General features: G+C 38.6%; 1 protein-coding gene across 2 annotated transcripts; it reads left to right on the top strand.

The window, feature by feature from the left end:
• The first annotated feature begins 10,235 nt into the window (after positions 1 to 10,235).
• On the top strand, positions 10,236 to 20,675 carry mepcea (methylphosphate capping enzyme a). 2 transcript variants are annotated; one of them, XM_084731106.1, is made up of 5 exons: positions 10,236 to 10,583; positions 12,471 to 14,299; positions 18,193 to 18,411; positions 19,331 to 19,454; positions 19,573 to 20,675. In XM_084731106.1, exons 2-5 carry the CDS (start codon positions 12,482 to 12,484, stop codon positions 19,605 to 19,607), a joined length of 2,196 nt encoding a protein of 731 aa, XP_084587232.1. In that variant the 5' UTR covers positions 10,236 to 10,583; positions 12,471 to 12,481; the 3' UTR covers positions 19,608 to 20,675. The 2 variants fall into 2 exon arrangements, with proteins under 2 accessions (XP_084587232.1, XP_084587231.1); XM_084731105.1 differs by lacking the exon at positions 10,236 to 10,583 and adding an exon at positions 10,586 to 10,716.
• Positions 20,676 to 21,603: the final 928 nt, after the last annotated feature.

The following is a 21,603-nucleotide window of genomic DNA, read 5'->3' on the forward strand; positions in this document are numbered from 1 at the left end:
ATTAATTCAAAATGGTGTTTACCAATCAGCTGTGTGTAACAATAAGGGAGGTTGCCTAATATGTGTGTAACTAATAACAAAACATGAAAATGACCGTTTTTTGGAGTAACAAATTGTGTGGATCTGTTTATGTTCCTGTTGTATTATGTCAGGCGAGCCTTTAAGTACTCATATATGCAAGGTTATGAATAACAGCCTAAAGCCATACAACCAAACAACTCTGGCTCTATTTTATTTCAGTGCTTGTGCTGCATAACAACACAGGTATCATTCAGTGTAGTAGAGTGAAATAACACAATTTGAAACACTTTGCAAGGACACCAGCTCTGATGCTGCTAAGAAGAGGCTCAGGGACACACCTTTGAATGTAAAACAGGTGTGGGGGTGGAAAATCACTGGCCTCTGGGGATTAGAGAGACAGGTTTGTGTGAGCACTTATAAAGGTCAGTTACTATTCAGTTGTTACACAAGTATAAAAAAGATACGCAGAGTCAGTAGCCAGTAGTCAGTGGCAGCATTAGTCAACATCTTGTAACACTTTTTTTCAGCACAATGTCTCAAACAATCCAGTATTTTCTGAAAGGAAAGATCTGTAATATATTTTCTGTAATAAATCATAAAATTACCATGATATATCATCAGTGATTAAGGAAACATCCTCAGCTGAAATACTCACTTCTCTGACAATCATGCGACAGAGACGGTGTCCTTTGAAATTTCTATTTTGGTCCATAACTTGTGTTTTTTTTTCCCGTTTTATTTATTAGAGTTCAAATTAATGCTGAATGTTCATTGAATGAGTAAGTGTCTGTTTGTGAGTTGCAAGAAATGTTCATTAATCTTTAAGAAGGAGTAAATGTTTATAACTGTTAAATTGAGCAATATGTTAATGGAGTCTAGCTGGCAGTAAGGCAGGCAGTCACTGAACTCAAACTCCAGAGTGTGTCTTCAGAGCAGTGGGCTTTTGTTTTCAGGATAGCAGAACAGTGGGCTTACCTTTTACACTGACAGACAAACTGACAGTTATAAAGGTATAGCCAATCAACTTACAGTATAGGGCTCGTGCTATTGTCAAATTATAATGTGCTTGAGTCTTGGGAGGACGGGGCAGGGAGAAACAACTGGCTTCAATCATTCAATTCAATTCATTGTATATGAAATATTATCTATTTCATACACAATCTATAGCTACAAAGTGCTATTTGGACTGCAGTTCTCCTTTTGGGACACTCACTTGTTATATATTGCTCCTTTAATACAACTAAGTTTCTTCCTTTTCCTGATTGTCATTTATCTTATCATTAATTATCATGTTAATGTCCAACAGCTGCACAAACATTCACTTTGCACACCATCTTCCCTCATTCACAAAGCACAGAGTATCAATATTCACCTCACCTTGCTGAACACAAAATAAAAAATAATTCTTTAACTCTGCTGTCGGTCCTAAATCAAGAATTGTGTCAATACTAATCAGTGTATGTCGGCCTCATACACACGAGTACCTATCAGCTCTCAGAGGGCAACACAACACAAAAAGTCCTATCCATGACAACCCTGCTCTGAACAGGCCCCTCCCACTGACAGCTGGCTTATTGTGTGCTGTGCCTCTGAAGCGGCCTTGTTTCCCTGAGCTTGGACAGTTCAATAACTAATCTGAATGCAGCCAGCAGCATGTAGCTTTGAAAATGAGGAGGGCAAGCCCGATGGAAAGTCGTAATCTGCTTGTCAGTGTTGTGTCGGGTAACTGGGAGGTTACCTTGTCAGTTCACATGAGGATTCATAGGTGGGGCAGAAACGGTGCACACAGCTTGGCTGCCCAATATGACAAAGTTAGAGTAGACTCATGTTTTCATATTTGCTCTGCAGTTAGTCTGTTTGTTTTTCTCTAGAGTACCTATGTCCTCAAAACTATGTTTCATGCTTTTTAACAAAATGACAGCAAGGCCAAAAATATCCTAGTGAATTAACACCTTTCTCTTTTATTATTAAAATTCAGAACCACTTTCTTGTATTTAGCCAGTGACTCTGCATAGGTCTCAGAAAGCACATTTGTACCCTTTTCTTGCTTAATTTAACATTCAATATTAACAACTTTTCTGTCAATTTTTGCAGAATAATTTGTTGAGCAATCGAATTAGTTATATCAAAAGGTTATCACGGCACGTTTCTTCCCAAGATTGCAAATGACATTTTGATCTGTCATTTGTCGTCACACACAATAATGAAATTGAGAAAGGGCAACTGTGGTTTGGTCTCCAGCCTTCAGTCCATTCATCCATCTGTCACATCTCAGACACCCATGTTTGACTAGGCTCAGTGGGGCTGATGCATGTCAATAAAGCTAAACTAATTAGCTCAAGGAAGGCACCATATTCACTCCCTTTGTTGTTGTTGTGGTTCAGAATATGAAGGAAATAATGTAACATCTGTGGTCCTGAAAAACATTTAGTAGGTAGCAGGTCTTGAAAGCATAATATGCAACATTTTCCAGAAAGAAAAAAAAAAAAACAATGCATAGACTCATATAAACATAATCCCTGGCAATCATCACTTATGACCCACTAGAGGAATATGGTGGTGGCTGTATCTACAGAAACATTCAAAATTATTCGACTACAGTTGAAATGTTGAAAAATAAAGTTAGCATTTCCAAGAATTAAGTTGAAATTAAGACAAAAGTCAAAATATTTCAAATATAGTCAAAGTTATAAGTCATACATCTATGCAACTTATAACCTGGAACACAGAACGGAATTATCCTTTCAATTAGAGCATTTGACCTTTTCCTGAGCGTGATGTCAGAGGAGAATAAAGTTGAAAATAAAGTTAAAATGTTGAGAATAAAGTTGAAATGTTGAAGTAAAGTAAAAATGTCAAGAATAAAGTCAAAATGTTGAAAATTAAAGTCAAAATGTTGAGAAGTTCAGTTAAAATGTTAAAAAATAAAGTGGAAATGTTGAAAATAAAGTTGAAAAAGGTAAGAATTAAGTCTAAAATGTTGAGAATACAGTCACAGATGAGAATTAAGCCAAAAATGTTGACAATAAAGTTGAAAATCTCGAGAATAAAGTAAAAAAATTGAGAATAAAGTTGAAGTATCAAAAATACAGTCAAAATGTTGGGAATAAAGTCAACAGTATTTCAGCTCATTTATCCTCCCTTTTTTTTCCTTATGCTTAGCTCTAATACTCCTCTGTATATTATGATTACACTTGAATAACTTGAATAAATTATGAATTTCGTTCAGAGCACAATAGATGAGCTAAAAGATCATCTGTCATCACAATATTTCTGATAGTAAAGAGCATGTTGACCTGTCGATTCATGCCTCAGCCAACGGTTACTTGACAATGACACCACACATGAAATATGAACAGCACTCACAGCACAACAAACGGTGGATGGCCCTGATGTTACTGCACACAGGGCACGCGAGCAGCCCCCCCTCCCTCTGTCACATGTCGGCTAATGAACAGCAGGCTCGTGCTGTTGACGGAGGAGCCTTTTGGGCCACAAGAACCATGTCTACTCACACACTTTCTGCTTGGACACACGCAAACAATGGGACACGTCTGGAGTGCTTGGGGCCCAAACCCCGAGGAAGGGCAGATGGTGCCCGTGATCGAGGACCGCACCCCCATTAACATGAGAAAAGAGAGGGACAGAGGCGGGGGGACAGGTACCCTCTCTCCTATTTTCGCCTTCTATAGAGATTAGAGAGGGGGTGACTCATTTACCCAACAGAGTCTGTGGCACTGGAACCCAATTAGCAGCATGCTGTCAATTCAACAGCAGAGAATATCAAGTGTGAGGATTTTGTAAAAAAAAAAAAAAAAAGAAGAAGAGAGTCCCATCTATGCCTGCATAAAAAATGCACAGTTTCTCCTCATATCCATATTTAAGAGATCCAGTTCATCACTTATTTAGAAAATTTCATTTTTCTTGTGCCATATTAGCTTTCAAGAGTAAATGACTCAAGATCTTTTTATTACAACATTAAGGGTGAAAAGAAAATATTTAAGTTTGTGAGTGTGGCTACAATTCCTATAGTGTTTTAAGATGTCAGAAGGATTGCTGTAATACCTGAGTGAATAAGAGGATATATGATGGATCTTTTTATTCAATAATACATTGCATTATAGTTTAAATGCCAGCAGCTGGTTAAATGAGTAAAAAAAATTTTTTATCTACATAAAATCTCTGAGTAAGTGCACACAGAGGTGAAAGAAGTACTCAGATCCTTTACTGAAGTAAAGAATAAAAGAAATAATACATATTTAAAATCTATCATTACCAGTTAAAGTTCTAGATTGAAAATGTTTCTTAAGTAAAAGTGCAGAAGCATCATCAGCAAACTTTACTTAAAGTATCCAAAGTAAAAGTACTCCTAACAAATACATGTAAATGCATTATAATGTTATAGATCGTTAATGTGGAGCCAGTATTGGATACATATAGTATAAGTGTCATATAGATGTAGTTGAGTAAAAAGTATTATATTTCTGAAATGTAATGAAATGTAAGCATAAAGTAGCATAAAATACAAATACTCACATCATATTGTAATGTTTATTGTGGTTGTTTAGTTTTCAGTTGTTTTTATTACTGTTTGTAGTGGTTGTCTGTCTACGTCTGTTTTTTGTCAGCTTCCATATCTGTATTAGAGTGTATCAGAGCTATGGTTAGAACTCTTATGTACATTGCATCGGTTGCATTCTTTACCTAAATGTAACAATGCCTACATGTATCGTCCTTATCAAATAAACAGTAAAGACAAATGTCAAAATTGTACTGAAGTACAGTACTTGAGTAAATGAAGTTAGTTACATCACACCACTGGTTTTCATGTTACTAAAAGAAATCTGCAGCTGGCAATGGCTGCTATAGTTAAAAATCTGCTTGAGTACTTATCAGTTACTATTCAAGAACGTATGTGTTGTTAAAAAGATAGACTATCTAGCACCAACATTAAAATAACATGGGGTTTTCTGAGTGGGAGAAAGCTGTTGAGCCACAAAAACGCCAGCCTATAGTATCAACAAAGACACACAGAGTCCATGAGCTTTTCAAAACAAAAACTTGCCAGGTTCCTTGAGGGTTGGTAGTGTTTCCCTTTCTTTCCACTGGAGGCATCTTTTACCTAAAAGCACAAACACTCCTGTTGCCACAGCTGCAGCCTCTCTCTGGGTGGACTGAGGCTGTTGTTCTGAATCATTAATCATACCGACCACAGTGTGAGAATTTCTCATTACCACAATATTAGCCTACTTTCTAGAAATGACTCCTTTCATCTCTTTTATTCCAAAAATAGACCAACTTATTGTGAAGGCTGAACTGCCCTGAACATTTTCAGTTTGCAGTGATACAATAATGAAGTCAATATGATTACCATCAGGAAGAGACTATGAGAAAGAGTGAAAGACAGAAGTGAGACACTGCAAAGGCACATTTCTGCAGACATAAACAGCCTATGGTGCACAGCATATTGTTAAACTCATTATTTGTCTCCCCCTAGTGACTACTTGAGGGAACAGCTAGACTCTCCAGTAAATTCAGATGTCCTCTTAACACTGACCACCCTCAACACAATATCTCTGCACATAATTACCGTGTCTCACATCAACTAAGGAAAAACTTGATGACTTAAATTAAAAAAAACTTAACAGCAAAGAGTTTGGGAAATGTCTGTTCATGTCTTCTTCCGTTGCTCTGAGCTCTACTTCAAGGAAAAGGTGAATGAAACGGTGGAGTACATGTTGTACTTGTTACAATTAGGGTAATGCCCTGTAATTTCATGTTTTGAGCTAGACGGGATGGGTGACATTTTTGAAATGAGAGGGTATTTTGAGGACTTATTTTTCAGATGTGTATTTACACTCATGAACCAAATGTTTTAAAGGTCCTGTGCATAATATTTACCACAATTTATAGGCAGAATATGGAATATAATATAAAGGGATGCATGATGTGGTAAAAAAAAAAATCATATTGCAATTATTTTTTACAGATATTGAGATATGATGCATGATTAGTGGGAATGATCATTTTTCCATCACAACTGTCACTTTCACTGAAGATATCTACTGAAATCATGATGATGTGACATTTGTTGGGGTCTGTACCAAACAAGCATGTTTTCTTACATCTGGAGAACCAGAATTGTAAGCCAGGGCATCTCTGCAACACTACTTCATTATAATGCTGTTTTGTGACATATTTTTCCTTCTGTAATTTAGATATTGTACTTGGCTGTACTGCAATTTGATAATATTTGGATTTAGTGTGCAGCTTGATTTATAAGTATGTTTTCATTGGTGTATAATCACCTGAAAACAAGAATCACTGTGTTTTTGTTACCTTAGAGTGAGCCATTTATACAGTGGGAGGAGGTCCTCTTCCACGGAGGCCACCATGTCGAACGGCCATGTTTCTACTGTAGCCTAGAACAAACAAATAAAACACTGGCTCTAGATACGTTCTGCGTGAGCTGCATGGCCACCATAGGTTCTCTTACACACTTGGAAGATGCGAGTGAGCCGAGGTGTTTGCAATATGTAAGCTCACTGCTAGATGCCACTAAATCCTACACACTAGTCCTGAAAACCTTCCATGTACCCAAAAATGTATTTCCTACAAATCACATTATTGTAGCTGTTATACTGTTGTTCTATATTAAGTTCTATTGCTGATATATAACTGAACTGGTGCAACTCTTCTCTGCCTTACTGTTCCCCATATTCCCCAAATATGTGCACCTGTTTTGAATTAATCACAATGAACACACTTTAAAGCCAAAAAATAGCAAATAACCAAAAGCATATAAATTAAGGTGTGCAGAAAATGAGTTGTGTGATGTGTTTCATTTTAATGAATTTGTATTGAAGGTCATATTGGTCTGCACCTCATTACGTGTTCCCAAAGAAAGAAACTGACATAACTAAACATCACTAAATTGCAAGTATAAAACATTACACCTTAGCGATTATTTGCTGACCTCCAACAGTTCTCCTTCATTCTGACATGTATCTTCACTGACTGACAAGATGTTGAGCACAGTACCACTTTAATATTTGCTGTATTTCTACGCATTTGCCGCTAAAATCATAAAACAACATAAATGGCATTTTGAAGGAGCACAGCAGTAGCAGTATCTCTGCATAAAGCATGCAATGTATGTATATAATAATATTTATCCATACAATTAAGACTTAAAACTTTCCTCGCCACCAGGAGGTTAAAATTAAGTTCCCAAACGTGAAGTGCTCTCCAAGTCTGGCTTCAGCAGCCCTCACCAGTTTGCTGCCCCACACACTGTGTGTCTTCAACATCATCCTTTATCAAACCCAGTCAACAGATGCAATGGTGAATGACCACAATTATGTGTAGATGGAAGTGACAACAATCTACCCTGCTACCTTAGCAAAATATCCTCTCAGTTCACACCCAGAGCTCTCATTTCAGGCTTACTCTAGACACTGGTCAGGGCAACAATGATAGGGTGAACAAGCTTACCTTGTCGATTGTGGCCTTAAAGTTGACTGTGAGGTTGTCATCAAAACCAAAGCACCGACAGCTGCTTTGAGGAATGTATCCATGACTGGGACACTATGATAAACAAAATAACTGAGTCTTTCTGTTTCAAACTGACACACAGCAACAACCAAAATTTGCCAATGATATTGTGAGAAATCTTACCATGAGATTGAAGTTGTATTTACAGTGGTCACTCCTCCAGCTGCGCAGAGAGAAAACAAAAGTGTAAAAAAAAAGACTAAGGCTGGGTTGCACCAACAAGCGTAGCTTTTTAAATCTGATTAAATCATGGTTTAACTTTAAATTATGTTGCACCAAACTTGCAAACTAGCTTACAAAATTCAACAAGTTTTTACTCTAAACCCAGATTAAATTGAACTCTGTTGCACTAAAACTTTGAACTCCAATTTGAAATGTGATCCAGTATTAACTTTAAAATTACACTTGAGGAGGTTTAACTGAAAAGTTAAGGGATAGACTCAACCCCATTGAGCTTTATGATCTCCTGCCTCTTTCTTTCTCTCCAGTTTATCTTTTAAAACAGTCTGCCAGTCGCTGCCAGGCAGCTTCCTTGCTGAACCATCATGAGTAGGATACATTGGCTAACTTTTTAGCTAGCTAGAAAACAATGTAACATTTTTTAAAAATTTTTGGGCAGCTGTCAAACAATAAAATACAATACAAATCAGCCAGTAGTTATCAGTTCCTCCCTCAATATTTAATTGTACTATTTGGAAGTGGATAACAGACACAAAGATGGCACCCTTTCAGTCCAATGAGAATTGGACACCATTTTTTATCTCAGAAAAATATTAAAGGTAGTCAATAGCTAGAGACAAATTATTTTTTGATGCCGTTTGAGTTTTGTCATAAATTCCACATATGATGTTGTCAATCTAAAAGATAATTTTACAAGTTAAGAAAGTCACTGTTTATCGTAGGTTTCAGGTAGTTTAATTTAGTTTAGTTTAATGCAAAACTGCTCAGTGATCTTCATCTCTCATCTCATGCAATATATGTCACCAACACCAACATCACTGTCCCTTGTAACGTTATCCTACCTGAGGTGTTTTAACAAAGACTCTTGGTCCTTTTATCAGCCAGGAAGAGAAAGAACACGCAAGGCCCATTGCTCCTGTGACTACTTTTCTGTATGAAAGACACAGGCTTTGTAGCTTCAGCAGGTAAGATTAGCTTACAGGGAGAAAATCTTTACGTCACTTACAGGACCACTGGATGTGTAGTCTTTCTAATTAAGTATCTTCACAGTTTTATACTTACGACTTATGACAAACTGCAACTTTGTTGACTTGTAATATTAGCTTTTAAATTGACAAAAATTATATGTGTAGTTCATTGAAGAATTGCAATAGGATAAAAAAAAATTGTGTTGGAATTTTAAATCACTTTTCTTTGTTCAAGAAAAGTTTTACAAATAGTCTCTGATACTTAAACATTTTGTTCAGCAAGATAGACTAATCTTCAAAAATAAACACCACTTTATTTTTGAAGCATAAATGCAATCACCAGGTGAAAAGCTAACATTAGGCTATATAGGAACTACACCACAATCGCATGACTCAGTGTCACCTCCACTAAGTGACTAGTGTTTGGCATGATGATGTTTAACATTTCAGACAACTATTGTAGTCCTATTTTGCTACTTGTTAGCAGCCACATTTTTTAAGACAGGAGAAAATGCAAAGATGGTGCTCATTCAGTCAAATGAGGGTTACTGGCGCATAAGTCAGAATATTCTTCTAGGTTCTGGGTTTACTTCCTGGTAATACAGGCCACTGAATACACACAGTAGTGTTTCCCCCATTTGCCTGTGGCCTGGAGTTCCTATAGACTTTACATTATGACGATGTTGCAGATTTTTAAATTGATTTTTTTTGGTTTGAGGAAAGTTTTACAAATATAAAAAAATGATTAATAATTTATAATGGAAAGAGTCATAATTGGCTTTATTTGCAATTTGAAGTGTGCTGTCAATACTTCTGTCTCACATGTAATTGTGGCCTATGGAAGAAACTACTTTTTGGGTTTCGCTGGAAGTTTTTGCTGCAATACCAAGAGTGACCACTGGGAATAACCAAGGCTGCAACCAGGGCTGACCAGCAATGCCCTGTCTAGTTCTTTAAGTCTATGGCGTAAATATATTATAATGAACTAGGTAGTGAATGCAAAGATGGCGCCCATCTAGTCCAACGAGAGTTTCTCACCTGGTGCGTACGCCGGAAAAGTTTTCTAGCTTGAATTTCCTATTTCTTGTCCAACTTCTGAAAATGTTACGAAAGTTAAACTATTTTATTCCTCCCTTTGCTGAGGACCCCCTACAACCCACTCATGAAAGGACCGAGTTTGAAAAAACCACTTCAGTTGATTTATCACTATTCCTTAGTCAGTAAAGTAACTGGCATAAAATTAGCCAAGCTAACTGTCACAATTTTGATGTGAACTGGCCGTTTAACTATTTAGTAAGTCACTTATCAAGTTTTTTTGACTGTTTTCACCAAAACATCCGACTAAAAAATTGACTGATTAATTTTAACACTTGACTAATCAATCGATAAGAAAAATAAACTGCAGTTGTAGTCCCAATGATAAGCAGCATGAGCTCATGAGGCTCATTATAATATCCTTCTCCTCCCAGTTTGAGATCTCCGCCCCAGTCATCTTGGGCAGCAGCAGCAGCAGCTCAGAGCTCGGAGCCCGGATGAGCCGCCATGCCGACTCTATCAGCGAATGGAATAATTTATTCACCAACCTGCATGACACTGGGCGACTAAGAGTTCACTGAAGAAGTCGACAAGACAGTTTGTGGGGCAGAGGAGCATTTGTGGCGGACAGAGCAGCACGGAGTCTCTGCGCTGCGTGAACCGTCGTGCTAGTGTCGGGTGCCACTGTTGTATTGATGCAGGGACAGTTGAGTGCTAGCGGCTAACCAGGCTAACGTTAGCTTCAGTCGAGAGAGAGAGAGAGAGCGAGAGAGAGAGAGAGCGCGCGGCAGTGACAGTCCGGCCGGAGGCGGGGACAACTGAGAGGTGAGACTGTTACTTTGATGGTGACTACACTGTTGACTGTACGTGAATATAGTAGCTGGCCATCTGCTAGATAGTAACACTTTCATTAATGTGACTCACGGTTTCCAGGGGGTTCAGGCAGCAGCATATCAAGGTGGGTACTTGACTGTTTGTCTAATAACGCTTTCTGGCCGGAATGGAGCTGAACGTTTAGTCGACGTTTCAGTCTTCTGGCCCGCGATACAGAAGCTAGGAGCTAACTAGCTGCTAACTAGATAACTAACTGTTCAACACAGGCAGAGACTCCTAAACTTTTCAGGTCAGTCACCCCTGAGTGGATAAGCTTGACATGGCAGATACCCAGTCTGATAATGGTGTAGTCTTTAGAGGCTCTGCATCTAAAACGAAGACTTTATTATTATTATTATTTTAACACTATGTTAGAAAATGACAGTGGGGATTTAAGGGTTATCTGGTACATTTTCCTGCACTGTAAATATAAAGTGATTGACCACGACGTGAACTTAAACCGACCTTCATTTTGTTTAGGTGCTCTTGGGAGGTCCCTAGATTTAAACTGAACTTTGTAGTTGTCATTTATGTTTGTATGAGAGACTTTCAGGTCTGAGTGTGTGATTTCAGTAATAGGTAGACACCTCATTTTGTGTAACGTTCACAAGGGATGTAACAATTAAAGCTGCAATCATTAATCAATTAATAAATTAATCACCAACTATTTTGATGATCTATCATTCGGATTGAGTAATTTGTTTAGTAAAAAGTCCAAATTCTCTGATTTCTGCTTCTTATATGTCAAGTTTTTTTGAGTTCTTTACTCCTCCATGACAGTAAATGTCATCTTAGGTTTTGGGGAACACCGATTGACATTTTTCACCTTTTTCTGACATTTTCAAACAAACAACTAATAACCAATAAATTGAGAAAATAATGAATTGATTAATCGACTATGAAAATAATCGTGAGTTGCAGCCCTATATTGAATACCACCTTAAAAAATGCTTCATTTACCGGACTTGACTGGACTGGATATCTACCGTGATTTTACAAAGTTATTTTATGTTTTTTATTTTATAAAAGGACTGCTACTGGCGGCTTCATTGTTTTTGTTTTGCAATTCTACATACACAATGCAAGAATTCATTGTCAAAGACAGCTCATGTCAATTGTTTGCACATACTTAGGTCAAGGCTTTCTACTTCTATTTAATTTTATAAAACACAAAAAAAAAGCAAAACAGGAAAGGAAATGGGAAGTTTAGACAAACAAAAATGCTGTGCTCATCAGATTTATTATATGATTTCTTTTTTCAACCAACCATTTTTCTTTTGTTTTCAATATTGATATCTGTCTTTGAAATGTTTTATTATCAAATTAACTGATGTATTAACTTATTTACTAAATTAGGTTGGTGCAAGGATTGAATGATGTGTCAGTTACTGTACTACATTTAATTGCTGCAACTGCATTTTAGTTGCAAATGCTATGGTAACATTTTAAATAGTTTATATAACATTAAACATAGTTGGAACCTCTTTCATTATGCAGTCACTGACATGCTAGAATAAGAAATATAAACTCAAGGGACAGAGTAAATAGCATATTTATGCTCTTTTAGTATGTAATAGGCTACATATTTATGGGATTTAAATTATCCTCATTTCTGCATATTTTTTGTTCCTCTTCAGCTAATAGCCTGAAAGGCCATCACAAAGATCAGCTTTCTCTGTAACAGCCAAATTTACCCATCATACAACACTGGCCTACTGTCCTTCCTTTCTGGGAAAAACGGTGTAAATCAATTCATTTTCATTGTGAATTAGAAAAAAGTTGAGTATCACTGCAGGAGAGTCTTTCAAAGTTTGACTGATGTTATTTTGTGACTTTCAGATCCAGAAGAGATGTCTGTTGATGAGGATACTGTAAAAACTGGCAGTCCAAAAGCCAGCTCAACATCGCCTCTCCAGCTCACAGAATGTACTGGAGGTTACAGCACTATATCTGTGATGGTGGAGGCTACAACTGCTGCCACCCCAGATTTTGCAGCTGCTTGTCCTGTCCCAGGCACAGCAGCCTCACCAAAACACACCAGCACAACTGACGTTCTTACCCAGTCAGACGACGCTGGACAGAGAGTCAGAGGGAACGAGAATAACATCAATCGCAGAAACAGCTTTCATCATTCTAAACAACAGCAACAAACAAAACTAACAAAGCGCCGCAACACAGCAAATTTTAGTTTCAAGCACCCTACATCTGGCAAGAGGAGACGAAGGGCCAACTCTGAGAGCGACTCCGTCCTGCCGACTAACTTCCTCCTGGGTGGGAATATTTTTGACCCGCTGAATCTTAACAGCCTGAATGACGAGGACGTCAATAGGGCACTGAATGCAGAGACACCCAAATCCTCACCACTGCCAGCGAAGAGTCGAGACCCCGTGGAGATCCTCATCCCCAGAGACATCACAGATCCACTGAACCTGAACAGTGGGATTGCAGACAGCAGCTTTTTGGTGTCCCCCTACAAGAGTGGAGGCAGGAAGAGACACCGCAACAGACATCATGGAGGAGGGGGAGGAGGTGGGGTTGGAGGTGGCGGTGGGATTTCAACCGCACAGATCAACCTCTCAGAAGCAGGAAAGGGGGGTGAGGTTAAAACCGGCACCTCCGCACCGCTTCAAGGTATGTTAGCCTCATGTTCTGCATTAGATGTTTCCAAAGAGTCCAACAGTTTCTCCAGTATCACAGGGGATTCCCATGAGTGCTCAGCTGACAACTCCGCCAGCTGCAAGGAGGAGACGGCATCTGTATGTATGGAGGATTCCTCGTCCTCTGTATCAGGGGGACCAAACCAGCACACAAGCAGACGCAAGCGAAGACGCAACTCTGGCAAAATGGACACCCCTGTTACCCACTCTACGCCAATTGGAAAGTCAGGAGCTGGAGACAGAAGTTGTGGCTCAGGCGGACAGAGAAATTCTCAGTCCTCCTTTCACACACCGAGGAGTGGGCCCAAAACAGGGCCAGGAGGTCGCCCACACCAGCAGCCCCACAACCAGGTGAGGGAGCAACAGAAGAAGAAGTTCCAGTATGGGAACTACAATAAGTATTACGGCTACCGCAACCCAGGAGCCAGTGAGGACCCCAGGGTACGTGTGTTTCGTCCAGAATGGTTTGAAGGTAAAGATGTTCTGGATTTGGGCTGCAACTCAGGCCATATAACACTCTATATTGCCAAAATGCTAAGACCTGCCCGCATACTGGGCCTTGATATAGACAGTGGTCTGGTGCACGCAGCCCGTAAGAACATCAGACACTATCTGTCTGAACTACAGACCCAAGAGGCCAGGCGTGCAATGCAGAGCACTAAACAGGAGGAGAGGAATGGAAATGAGAGTCACACAGGCACAGACAAGAAGCACAATGAAGCCGAGAGCCGGGATGAAAATGGGAAACCAGTGAAAGGAGAAAGTGGCCCTGCAGAGGCTGTAAATGACAATGACTCCTGTCACGCAGATGAGACAGGGACCCAGAGGCAGGACAGCAAAACTGAGGAAATGGAGCAGGGAGATTGTGATTCACCCCCTGCTGATCACTCTGTGAGCTGCTCTTTTCCTGTGTCCCTACGAATCTCCAGGGGGCCCATAGCTGCTCCTCCACTGACAGAGACATCCGCCACACGGCCCGGGGAGTTCCCCTCAAATGTGTCCTTCATCAAGGTAAGAAAGTGGCATTGTCTGTATGAACATTTGGTGGCAGCATGTATGGGGTTAACATGTTATTGCATCTTGGGAGCATAAGTCAAAATTAAATCTGTATTTCACAGTTAAACATGCATTGTGTCTGCATCTGTGCAGACACACACAATGTGGTTAAAAAAATATATATATATGGTTATTTCGGCAGATTGCAGTTGCTATATGAGTCACAATTAGTGAGAATAGTGATGTGACATTTGTTGGACGCTGTATCAAACAAATGTTTTCTTACATCTGGAGAACAAGATTTCTAGATCTGGGCATTGCTACAGCACTACAGTACTTTATGCTGTTTAATCACTAATTTTTCCTTTATCAAAAAAAATTGCAGTTTCTGTAATTGGGATTTTTTTTCTTTATATTTTTTCCTTTATTTGGAATCACGTGTCAACAATATTGCATACAGTCATCTTGATCACATAGTTACTTAATTTAACAGTGTTCCATTTTTCTTTTCTTTCCTCTAACAAAGCATTTTATGAAATAACACATGAACATGGGGTGTTTTCTATTATAATAATACAAGAAAATAAATAAATAAATAAACCTTATTAAGAAAAAAAACAAACCATAAACAAAAGAAGGGCGTTTAAGGAAATATACATTTTCCATTGCTTCCAGATGTCTTTGAATTTGGATTGCTGAAGCCTCATTGAAAGTGATTCTTTCCATCACAGATATATCATAGATGATATCATACCATTCGTCTATAGATGGGATGTCTGGCTTAAGCCATTTCTTTGTAATTGCTTTTCTAGCAGCTAAACTCAGTAATAAAAATAAATTCCAAATAAATATTTAGTTTTAACATTTATAGTTGTTGAGTGTATAAGCCCAAAAAGAAGTTCATCCCTGTAATTCGGATTTTGCGCTCGGCCATATGCAATTTTGATAATATTTCCATCAATTGTGCAGCCCTAATCTTTATATATTCATGAGGACTGGGGTGAACAGCTTGATGTAAAGATACTAGCCTTTATCCTGTACGGCATTTAAAAACACACCCAAAAATACTTTTTAGGAGAGAGGCTTCATGTTACTGGAAACACTCTGAGGTCTGGCTGATTTCACAAGAGGACTTGATATAAATTGTGCACCCACTTTTTCTCCCTGGATACTGATAATGTTAATTGTCTTGCCTCTCAATTAGGGATAGCTTTGTCAGAGCAAGTCAGTTCCATTATAGCATGCAGGTTGCACCATGGAGCTTATTTAGATAATATGCATGTAGTATTGACTGGACAGGAAAATGAATAGCAGCTTTGAATATAAATTGATATTAAAATTGTGTGTACTTTTGTTTTTGTTTTTTCTCCTTTTTTCGGGCAGGGGGCTTTTATGCTTTAAATTGATAAGACAGATGAAGAGGGAAAGGGGGAGAGAGACTCTCTGGGACTGGGAATGACATGCAGGAGGACACTTAACAGTTTCAGGGGAGGCTTAGTGAATGGAAGTGAGAAAATATCACATTCGTTCTCAGAAGGAAATCATACAGAATAGCGATATTTCAGAGATTTGGGGTATTTACTATTTTTCCCACTTTCCCAGAATCAAAAGCTAATAAATGCCTTTCTACAGATCCTTTTAATGTATTGGTGCATTCTGAATTATGTAAAAGAGCGATATTAGGCTAAATTATCTCATTTTTTTTAGTGTCTATGGGATCAAATAATATAATTAGGATTCCATAGACACATAGGAATTGAGAGTAAGAAGCCAAGTAAAATAGGTTTGTCAGGATTTGCCGCTTTTCTTTGATAGTGAATGATTTGATTTGATTTGGGTTTTGGACGGTTGGTTGGACAAGAGAAGCCATTTGAACATGGCACTTTGGGCTCTGGAAAATTGTGATGATCATTTTTCATATTTTTCGTTTTGCCTTTTTTAGACAAAACAATTAATTGAGTAATTGTGAAAATAATGTAGATTAAGCGATAATGAAAATAATCGTTACTTGCAGCCCAAATCGAAAAAGTTCAAACAACTCAGGGAATTTTAAGATGCATTTTGGAAACAACCTTAATTCATTTTTAATTAATTTGTTGTTTTTTAGTTGAACAAAAGTTACTCTGCTTCCTGTCAAAATGACCCAAATCTCTCCCTACTTACAGATTAAAGTACACATGTTGGAATATTTTATAGTTCGATAAAGAAGGATCTGCACCAGTTTCATTTTCTGAATCACTTGAATTGTATTCAGTTTGTTTTGCTTGTTTGTGTTTACTCAGAATGGAGGGAATTCCCCGTTTTTGCCTACCCCTATGTTTGCACACCTCATTGTGTGTGTTTGCAATCAGAGGCTCACTGTTGTCTGAAGCTGCCAGTGATGTTGTGAACTGAAAGATGGAATCAGTAAAGAGGAAGCAGTCTGTCATTTCGCCAGATTGATGTTGAGCCTTGGCTGGCATAATTTCTGATAGCATCCTCTTGTCATGTGCCACGCTCGCTTGAGAATTTGACAAATATTACAACTTGTCTCTTATAAACGTTCCTCTGGAAGGATTTTGTTGTTGCAAATTGAAATTGAAAATTAAATCGAAATTTTATTGCATCGTCCCTCTACTGGCCTTGTGCCTTGCAGGCTTTGTGTAGGCAGCTACATGAATTGGTTGGATGCAGAAACCGTAGTGTTTCTGAATGAAATCGATAACCGCCTCCTCCCTGCTACATGAGCATTAGAGATAATGGCAGTGCAGCACAGAGCTTATCCTGTAAATGAGTGAAAAGCCTCAAGATGAGTGCCTGAGCCCCCTCAGCTTGCACAATACAAGATGGATTTGAGGGAGAAATATCAGGCTGCCCATTATTTGTTTGACAAACCTCCCCTGGTATCAAGTTAGTGTGTGGAAAGTAGTAGGAAAGCATGTTGGACTTAAAATAGAAGTGTTTTTTTTTACTCCTCACAGCTAAATTCACATCAGCTCCCAAAATATATAATTACCAAATATAGTTTCAGTGACAAGGAGGAAAATCTTGACCCTTTATAACCTTTCTCGGATATTGCTGGAACACCTGAGCTTTTCCTGATATATCAAAATAGCTGATGTGAGTAAGGTTCTGATAATCAAGTTACCTAAACTTTCTCTGTTGTCTTCTGTTTAAAGGGTAATCTGGATCAAATAACACTCTCCTTCTGTTTCTTCTCAACTCTGATTGTCTGTCCTTTGTTCTGCTTTTCCTCATTCAGCAGCAGTCATGTGTATCACCCCGTATTTGGCTCTTACTCCTATGCCTGCCAATTATATTATAGTAAGGAATATCTGTATACTGTAACTTGGGGCGCTCTGACCCTTTTCCCTCTCCATTCTTTACAGGCAGTTGCTTGTTATGATGGTGATCATAGGATGTAATTTGTTGGGATCTGCACCAAACAAGCATATTTTCTGGAGAACAAGATTTGTAGGCTCAGGCATCTCTGTAGCCTACAGTACTCCATTATAGCATATATGTTATATGTTAAAATGATGTTTTGTCACACATTTTTTTCCCCTTATCAAATATTTGCAGCTTCTGTAATTTGAATTTGAAGAAGAATAACAAATGCTCATCAAAAGTTCCCAAAAAGGAGAGATGACACATTCAGTTTGTAAATGTTGTCTGAACAACGGTGATCTCATGTACAAATGGGTTACACAGAAAAAAGCTCCATATGTCCACATTTGAGAAGTGGAAGCCAGTTTAAGTTTGGCATTTTTACTTAAAAATGACTTGAAACGATTGGCAAAATCATCTGCTATTGCTGAAAAGATGTGCAGATGAGTGGGGTCAACCTGCATTCACTTGTCATACCAAACTTCAAATGCCCTGATTGTCAAGGCCATGTTTTTTCTCACCACACCTTTTCTCTCCTCTAGGCCAATTACGTACTAGAGAACGATAATCTTCTGTTGACTCAGCGGCCAGAGTACGACGTGATCATGTGCCTGAGCCTCACCAAATGGGTTCACCTGAACTGGGGGGACAGTGGCCTCAAGAGGCTCTTCAAGAGAGTCTACAGACATCTCCGTCCTGGAGGCATGTTCATCCTGGAACCACAGCCATGGGAGTCATATGTGAGGAGGAAGAAGCTGACGGTAAGACAATAAGATGATGGGCTTGCTATGTTGCAAAAGAAAAAATGTGTTAGATATAATATATGCGAGAATGCGTGAGATATGGTATGCAAGCTGTTCTTGTGAATGTTTTATTAGCTAAGGAAGATGTAGTAGATGTAGTTCGGTGAAGCAGAAAGGGCCATCAACACAGAAGCAATGCAGTTCTGTGGACAGGGTCAGCAACAAAAGGTATTTTAGCCACTTAAAAGGAGGTCTGCCTAAAAATATCAATATTAGCTTAAGTGTACACTATTTAAAATATTTTCACCCCTTGATTTTGCTATCAGACACCCTTTTCTGACAGAAATTGCTGTTACAAAAGCAAAATACCACTTTCTCCAAACCAGCCCAACTTCATAGACAAAATCAGTCATTTTACCTCGCAGAACAAGGAAGTTCCTGGTCTATCGCTGCCTCAATCGATTAGTTAGTTTCTGTTATGTGTGACTTCAGTGTTTTAAAGGGATAGTATGGATTCTCTGAAGTCACAAAATAACATAAACAAGCTAAATGATCGTGGCAGTGGTAGACCAGCAACTCCCATGGTCTGTGGGGTAAAATTACTGGTTTCACCTATGGAGTTTAGTTGGGTTTGAGAGAGCAATATTTGACTTATGTAAGGTTGGTTTTCTGCCAGAAAAGGCTGTCTGACAGCAAAGTAAAGCAGTGAAAATCTTCTAAATATAGTGTACACTAATACTAAAATTTTTTGTACTTTTTGTTTTGGCCTTTTTAAGTGACTAAAATACCTTTTGCTGACTGGAATCTACTATAGGGAATGCACTGACTATAGATAAGTAACTCATACAACCTCACATCAAATAATCTGAACTATCCCGTTAAATCTTGGTTTGATTTTGTCAGAAATATAAGAAATGGTTTCCTTCTCACTTGACAGGATAATATTAGCAGGAATTATCACAACATCCGCCTCAAACCTGACCAGTTTTCATCATACCTTACAACGGAGGTGGGCTTCACCAGTTTTGAGTACCTTGGGGCCCCCAAGTGTTCAATAAGAGGTAATTCACTTATGTATCAGAACAAATTTGTGCACTATACAGTATGTTATTCACCACTGTAGCCTAACAATAATAATAATATTAAGCTAATGCCTTTCTTTTCCTTCCATCACAACAGGTTTTCAGAGGCCAATCTACTTGTTTCACAAATGACCGCTCCTGCCTTGAAGATCTTTGAATGTGAGTAGCCTAAACCACCACCACCAAACACAGAAGCCAGCCAGCTGCCCTGGACTGCAAGGAATCCTCTGAATCCTTAACAGTTAATTCCAGCTACTCGGTGAAGATGAACGCTGAAGATGAAATTCAGAAAGGAGAACGGGACCAAAAGTGGAATTCATTTTGTAAAGATGAGATCTGTCGAGAAGAGGCACCTATCAGAAACCTCTGGGACTACAGTTGAGTGAACTCAGATAGGGCTTCAAACATCAGTTTGGCCAGACTGTGGAAGAGATGCTCATCTGATCTTTTCCCTTGATCGTCCCACTGCTGATGATGCCTCAGTTTGATGCACGGCCATAACATGTGTTTGAATATCTTTGGCCATATATCTCTACTTTCATAACTTTGTTCTGTGCCACCACATCACCATACATACATTATTCATATTAGGGTTGGGTGATAGGGCAGACTTTTCTTCCATTTGGCCATATTACCCCTTTCACTGGCAATTGATAGTAAATTCCCCACATTAGCTTCATGTGACCAACTATGTGTTGTATCTGCAAAGCTGCAGTATACCCCTGGATTACAGAGCCATTATCAGATCATACTGACATGATGATATGCACACTGCAGTGCAGGAAATATGTTTTATACCGTGTAAGCTGTCTGTGATTGAAGCCTCCATTGCAGCTACTGATGGCATAGTTCATGTCATGGTTCAGTATTTGCATCATGTTTGAGGTCTCGAATCCATTTATGGCAGACATATATAGGCACATATTGTGGTGACATTAAAACAGCCATCAGCCACAGTCTGCCACTAATAGCCAGTGTTTTTGTCCCATCTCCCAACTCTAATATATATTGCTCGTTTTTGTCATTATTTTGCAAAATAAGTCTGAGAGTTGAATTAACTATAATGTGTTACAGAGCTGTAAAAATGTCCAAGTCCACATTTTGAAATGGACGATTTAAAAAGTTCCTAAATTGTACAAAACTAAGAGCCTATGAAGTGAAAAGTGGCTTGTCTAAGTGATGAAGACAATGATGCTTGATGAGAGAAATGCACTCAAAACAGCCAAAACAACAAACATCCAGTGAAATAGTGAAAACCTCCCCAGTGCACAGCCAAGACATTTTCAATATATTGTTCCTGTTTCTTTAAAATTGTCATGATAAAACATGATGCAATCATCAAATATTAGATTACTTGAGAAGAAAAGTACTTGAGCTGTATTTCCACAACATAGTACGACTCAACTTGGTTCTAACCTACTCACTTTTGGTACCTCTGCTTTGTTTTTCCACTGCAGATAGTACTCCCTCAGTGCAGGTAGAGTTAGGGTTAGGTAACCATCATAGCTACACTATTCTAGCAATTGGGAAACAACACACACACAGGTGCTTTGGTCTTGAAAAACTGCAGCCTTTATTCACTGGCAAACTGTAATCTACACTGTACATTTACTGCCAGATTGACAACTTTAGTGCTTACCGTCACTCTATGCTGCTCACTCTCTCTCCCTCACTGAGCACACACTTATCTTATCAGACAATATGAATGGATGGTGCACTTTATCAGTTAACCATGGCAGATTATGGTTGTTGTTGATGGTGGCTTGGCTATGTAAAAATGCCTGCATTGTGCAGTACGCCCGATGTTGCACGACCAATCAAGTGATCTGTAGTGCCTTCATGTCACTATTTAGTATCATGAGGTACCTTGACAGAAGTCATACCAAATAAAGAACCAGGTACTATCCTTCATTGATTTTTTTTATTTTAAAGAGCAGGTCGTGTGGAGCTTCATGATGTAGTGAATTTTTTTGATTGATTGATTTTAAGTGTCCTATCATGTGGTGCCCATCCCGCATGGGCGTAAAGGACACTAACCATCAACAGCAGCCACATGACAAATCATAATATACAATTTCACAAATTAAAAAAAGCAGAGATTTCAAAACATTCAATTTCCATGACAGAA

Source organism: Lutjanus erythropterus, chromosome 11, assembly GCF_056507025.1.
Source record: "Lutjanus erythropterus isolate fLutEry1 chromosome 11, fLutEry1.hap2, whole genome shotgun sequence".
Classification (NCBI taxonomy): Eukaryota; Metazoa; Chordata; class Actinopteri; order Lutjaniformes; family Lutjanidae; genus Lutjanus; species Lutjanus erythropterus.